The sequence below is a fragment of the Lactuca sativa genome, chromosome 5, assembly GCF_002870075.4.
Source record: "Lactuca sativa cultivar Salinas chromosome 5, Lsat_Salinas_v11, whole genome shotgun sequence".
Classification (NCBI taxonomy): domain Eukaryota; kingdom Viridiplantae; phylum Streptophyta; class Magnoliopsida; order Asterales; family Asteraceae; genus Lactuca; species Lactuca sativa.
The window spans coordinates 78,224,198-78,230,369 of NC_056627.2; the positions used below are offsets into that span (position 1 = coordinate 78,224,198).

The 6,172-nt window shown below is 35.3% G+C and overlaps 1 protein-coding gene across 1 annotated transcript; it reads right to left on the reverse strand.

Moving 5' to 3' along the window:
- Positions 1 to 539: 539 nt before the first annotated feature.
- Positions 540 to 5,385, reverse strand: LOC111885845 (transcription factor MYB3R-4). Its single transcript, XM_023882072.3, has 12 exons — positions 5,137 to 5,385; positions 4,606 to 4,811; positions 4,424 to 4,478; positions 4,262 to 4,319; positions 3,921 to 4,015; positions 3,731 to 3,834; positions 3,347 to 3,475; positions 1,814 to 3,197; positions 1,464 to 1,738; positions 1,272 to 1,380; positions 998 to 1,189; positions 540 to 829 (listed from the first exon to the last, which is right to left on the reverse strand). The coding sequence occupies exons 2-12, from the start codon at positions 4,683 to 4,685 to the stop codon at positions 707 to 709; spliced, it is 2,604 nt and encodes an 867-aa protein (XP_023737840.1). The 5' UTR covers positions 4,686 to 4,811; positions 5,137 to 5,385; the 3' UTR covers positions 540 to 706.
- Positions 5,386 to 6,172: the final 787 nt, after the last annotated feature.

Genomic DNA, 6,172 nt, shown 5'->3' on the forward strand with positions numbered 1-6,172 from the left:
TTTCCAAACGTTTTTTCAAATAGTAAAAAACTTTAGAAAAAACTACCATTAAAGATGATCAAAGTTACAAAAAAAGCATTTAAATCAGCTTATATGGTGTCAAAAAGTAATAAGATGATAAGTTATTTTCAAATATTTGGCAAGTTTATTTGAATTAACTTATGTGGTGCCAAAAAGTAATAAGATGATAAATTATTTTTAAATATTTGACAAGTTTGTTTATACGTGTAATAAGAAACCAACTTATCAAAAACTTATTAATTAAGTGAATAGGTGCTTTTAATATTCTCATATCCAAACAATTAAAATAACTTATTATTGGTGACAAACCACAATAAATCATTCAACACTTCAAATAAGCAATCTCAATCACCCATTAAATAAGTCCAACCCAATTTCAACTTATTTATCGAACATACAACCCATTTAATCGTTGTGTCAAGTTGAGATTTATTAAACATATTGATTTGCCCAAACAAAAAACACAACTACTCAAGTACCCGAATTCACGGATAAGATATATAGATATAGATATACGATGACTTTAATTAAGTTTATATTAATTCAAAATAGGATATGGGTCGGGTAGAGAAAGGAAGAGAAATCCATATGTTAACACAACAAATGGCAATTTGATATCAAAAATATATAAAATTTATAAAAATTAAGATGTTTGTTGTACAAATTGACCACCACTCCCCAATCTCTACCTGCAACTTTTCAAGAGGTAGGAAGATGGGCTTGTCAAACTTACACCACCACCACCACCACCACCACCACCCTTCCTTGGACTCCCACATTCACTAAAATCCAACACCCTTCTTTCACTCTGCAAAACATACAATAAATCTCAAATTATTAAAACAAAAAAAAAAAGTGAAACATGCAAACCACAACCACTATCAGTGTGTGTGTGTCAGCTCAGGGGTTGCTGAAAGAATAACTTTTTTTACAGATATAATAATAGTTGCAAAAAAAGCAAAGAAAATAAACATACTGGAAGATTTGATTCTTGTCGAGTCTTTTCGCCTTTTTCTGAGAATCTTTTCTTTAGAATGGAATCAGGAGTTTCATCTCCCAAAACCTCCCGAGCATTTGCATATGCTGAAGCTGTATGTTCACTTAACTGTTTCATTAACCCAAGAGCATCATAGCTTCTTTCACCCGGACTCGTAAAGTAACCCATATCCTACAAACAAAAACAACACACAAAACATAAAACAGAGGGTATTTTGGTCTTTTTGTTAATATAAAAGAAATTGTAATATTACCTCAACTGTAATATCTGTATCAACTCTTGGACCAGGCACAAAAGAGAACCAAGGTGACTTCCATGCAGAAGGTGATTCCAAACTTTTCCTAAATGGAGTTTCCCCAAATCTATAATCAAATAACAATGCCACTTTCAGTTACAATCTGATTAAGATCAAATAGATTTTTTTTTAAAAAAAAATGATACATACATTCCGGAGTTTTCAACCACGGCATCATCAACAGTAACTTCAAGAGGTTCTGAGGATGAAGGGCAAGATTGTAATTGTACAGAGGATGCACCAAACCGACTTCCACCTCCCCCCTTGTTGTTTCTCTTTGAGCTCATTCTTCCAGGTGTTGTTCTAGCAGCACGTGGGCCCTTAGGTGTAGTATATAACTTGTTTGCAAATTTATCAGGAGAAAATAATAAATCATCTAAATTCTGTTCAACAACTCCTCCTCCTCCTCCACTTGGATTTTCAACCTAACAACAACTCAAAAACATGTTAATAATAATTCTTTCATAAAGTGATGTAAGTCATGATATTTCAAAACTCACTTTTGGTGTTGTGTTTGTGTTTTTGTTCCCCTCTTTTTGAGCTGATAATTCATCATGTGGATTCAAATTTTCTTTATCTTTAGCCATGTTAAGAATGGAGACACATTCCACCTTTTTCCCACATCTTTTTTCAGATAAAGGTGACAACAATTCCCGATTTCTCTTTTTCATAATCGATGGTGTACACATAAAAGTCTTGGCAGCATTTTTCAACACCACCTCAGGAGGGTCATCGCGTGAAGGGGAGTCCCATAATCTACATGGACTGAAACAGCTCATTGATGATGTCATCATAAGTTGACGAATACCAAGTGGACTATATTCATGATGTAATTCTCCACCAGATTGTATCAAATCACAGCTAAAAAACGGAATGTCTGATGATGGAAACTGTGGTGGCTCATAAGATAGGAATCCTGGATTCATTTCTGTTTGTAAAACATGGGATTCGTCATTTGATGGATGGGTTTGAGTAACGTTTTCTTGAAAACCACTGTTGTCATCAACTGATGGATGAATTTGAGTGCCATTTACTTCTTCTTGTGCCCCTACATTATCTTGATCGTTAATGAAATGAGAATCGGTGGAATCAGGGATTCCGGAGTTGTAAATAAGTCCAGTGAATTCTTGGTTTCCAACAGAAAGAGCGTTAAATTGATCAGATGCAGTCCCCATCAAGAGAGAATAATATGATTCTGGATTTGAAGCGTCAGAATCAGGGATTCCGGAGTTGGGTTGTTGATAAAATAAGGAATCGGATGATCCTTCATGTGGGTGTGGATCCATATCAAAACCAACATCATTGTTCTGATCAACATCTATACACTGCAAGAAATCTGATTCCGATTCCACCCTCACAATCAAATCCGGGTTTCGCAATTCCGGTTCCTGTCTCAAAACTGAATCCGAAGTTGGCAATTCCGGGTCCTCTCTCAAAACTGAATCCGGGTTTTCCAATTCCGATTCCGTCCTCAACATTGTACTCTGAATTTGGAATTCATTGGAGGAAGGCTGCCCTTCTTCATTCCCATGATTCAAATTTTCTTGGGGATCGTCTGTGGTGTATAGAACGATTGTGTCTGCCATGTCAGCTGCCATGTCATCATCTACCACCATTTCGTTTGCCATGTCATGATGAGACTGTGATGAACATCTGACTAAAGTTGAGGGTTGGCTGCATTCAGAGATTTCCTCAAAATCTTTATGAATGCTATTATTATTGTCTCCACTACATTGTTGTGTTCTTGATGAAGTAGGAGTTGAGTGATTTGTATGAGTGACACATGGCAGACCTTGGAACTGTGTAAGCAAGCCTGATGCCAGGTAGGATTCCAGTTTCTTTTTAACTGAACTGTTCCAATGATTCTTGATAGCATTATCTGTCCTGAGACCCAATTAACAACAACAAAATGTTTCAATAATGTTTTACTTTTACCAATTTATGCAACAATTAAAAAGTGTAGTATTTTATACTGTAGAAAATAAAAATTGTTATATTGTTTTTGAATATAAAAGTAAGCATAGCATATATACCTCCCAGGCAAGAACTTAGTGAGCTCAGCCCATTTATTTCCATAAGATTGATGGGCTTTAATCAACATCAACTCCTCTTCTTGAGTCCAAGCCTCCTTGTTTATGGCAGGATTCAGATGATTATGCCACCTGGATATATTATAAAATACAATTTATAAACACAAAATAAGGGCAATGCATCGTGTGATTCCTCAAAAAAACCATTACAATGTTTTTCTTTGAAAATTTACTCATTTATAGCAATGTCATTCAATTACAGCAACTTTTGCTGATATTGGATGTATTTTTACAAAGTCAACTGATAATATATATATGATCTAATTACATATTTAAAATAATAGTCAAAACACACACACACATGAACATAAACTACAGTAAGCTTACCTCTCACGACACTGCTTACCAATGCGACCAGGTAACTGTTGTGCAATGGTTGACCATTTTTTGGGTCCATATTGCTCTACTAGTTGAAGTAATTCTTCATCTTCCTGACATTTGTTAAGAATACAATGGATATTATGTTATAAAAAAATAAATAAGAAACTAAATGTCGATAAAACATTATATGACTCACCTCTTTTGACCAAGGGCCTTTAACAAGTTCTGGATTTAAAACTTTCTGCCACCGATGTAAGCATTGGACATCAGTTCGATCCTTGAAGCATTCGGCTGAATCAAAATTGACATTAGACTTTAATAAAGTTTTTACTTTATAATAGTATGAATCATTTTCAACAATTAGGGATTTAAGGCAAAGTACTACTCCTTGGGTGAAAGTGAAAATTGTGATTGTCAATGAATCAACTATTGAGGATAGTATCAGGATCAATTTTTATGCAAAACATGTCTGAATGTCTTGTAAGTTGTAACCTACAAGGGAATGATGCCAACAAAAGGATGTGTAGTAGTACATACCTATCTTTTTCCAGTTTTTGCCTTTGAACCGCTGAACAGCTTGACACAAAATATCATCCTATAACAGAGCAATGATCCATCATCAAGTTAACAATCCAAAAAACTAAACATACAGATAGAAATATGTCCACTAGTCAAAACTTTCTTGATAACACTGTATACCTCTTCTGGGGTCCATTGCCCCTTTGTTGAACGCCTTGTAGGGCCAGTTGTCCTCCTAAAAACAGCAGCATATGTTACTAAGTACAAAGTCTAATTGAGGCTTCCATCAACTAAATTACATGGCAACAATGATAAACAAACAAAAGAAATAAGTATTTTGACACTGTAAGTAATATCTATACCCATGTATATCTCGAATTTTTTGAAGTCCCTGGCTAATTCCATCAGAAGAAGAAACTGTGTTGATCGGATCACTTTCCATCCCTGAGAACCTTCTTGCAAACCTTCAACCACACTTGCTGGTAACTCTCTATATACGATCTCCCACAAACCATTATCAGTTTGCTACTCTTGGGGGTTGAAGGAGGAGCTACTCACACAAAAGATTCTGAAAAAGAATGAAGCGTATAAAACCCTAATAATGGAGATCAACATCACAGTTCACACCACGGAAATAAAATCAATTACGATGGCAGAAACTCCATCAAGAAATTTAGAATTTCCGAATGCGAACAAAACCTAAAGAACGAAAATTGGGTAAAAACAGATTTTTCGGCGAAGAAGCATGTCACTGGAACAAAAAATCGAATTTCTTGACAAAATTTTCGATTCAGTCAGGGATTTTGATACTCATGAGTCGAAAATCAATAGCGATTCAACAATCTATCAAAAAAGACCAAAAACTATAAACGGAAAAGGAACAAGAAACTCACTGACGCATTCGAGGATTCTGATTACAAAAGTAGAGGAAGCAAGAAGACAGTTCTGATAGATCTGCGATCAAAAACAGCGGAGAAATTGTGTGTGCGATTGTCTGTCTGTGTTGTGTTGGATGGAGAAAGGAGAGAGCGAACGGTCTGCTGCTAGGAATTCGAAAAATGAGAGGGAGGCAACGACAAGCCCTATGCTATGCGTTTAAAGGTCTGACCATCTCTCACTTCTCTTTCTCCATTTTTTGTTTATTTGGGAAATTGGAAATTTAAGTCCAACGGCCAGCTACTATAAAGAAGACTTTAAAGAAAATTACACAAAGCTCCTTGTACTTTTATTCTTCACATGTCTGCCCCTCCTTTTTTTTGTTAGGCTAAAGGCTATTATTACAACTTATCTACAAAAAAAAAAAATTAATGTTACACCTTCTTCACACGACACCCCTGTTATCACATCAATATCCTTTAGAAATGATTACAACTTCACATTATCAATATTTTTTATTTTTTATTTATTTTAGTCAAATACAAACCAGAAACAAATCTGATGTCTATTATTTTTATCGGTCTCCACCTACCGTCGTAATCAGTCAAATGAAGCAATCAAACGGCTCCCGTCGTCGGTCCTTGATCAGATGACTGAATAACATGTTGCAAAATTGTGTGAAGAATAGACGGAGACAAGTGTATTAATGAATCTTGAGCCGATAATCATTAAGAGGGTCATCACAATAGGTTGGAGAAACGTAGTCAAAGATGAAAAGCGATGGCAGTAACAAACCATGCGATCTGAAGAGGAACGAAAGAGGGATGATATTAATTGGGATCGGTTCCAACGAGCAAGTGGATGAGACGTATTTGAGGGTAATGACGGTAATGTAAGGAATCAACACATAAGCAGGAAAATATAAAGGAGTCGTGTCCATTGGACATTGATAGCAGTGGCGACACTATTCATAAGTGCGATGTAAGTTTAAGTAGCATATTAATTAAAATTAAATTAATTAGTTAGTTATACAAATTAAATTAAAATATTTTA

Bases quoted from the DNA above. Each gene is read 5' to 3' on its own strand.
- LOC111885845 (XM_023882072.3), bottom strand. From the start codon at position 4,685: ATGGAAAGTGATCCGATCAACACAGTTTCTTCTTCTGATGGAATTAGC. The intron at 4,320-4,423 runs GTATACAGTGTT...GCTCTGTTATAG, and splicing joins GGCAATGGACCCCAGAAGAG to GATGATATTTTGTGTCAAGC. The intron at 1,381-1,463 runs GTATGTATCATT...ATTTGATTATAG, and splicing joins GTGGTTGAAAACTCCGGAAT to ATTTGGGGAAACTCCATTTA.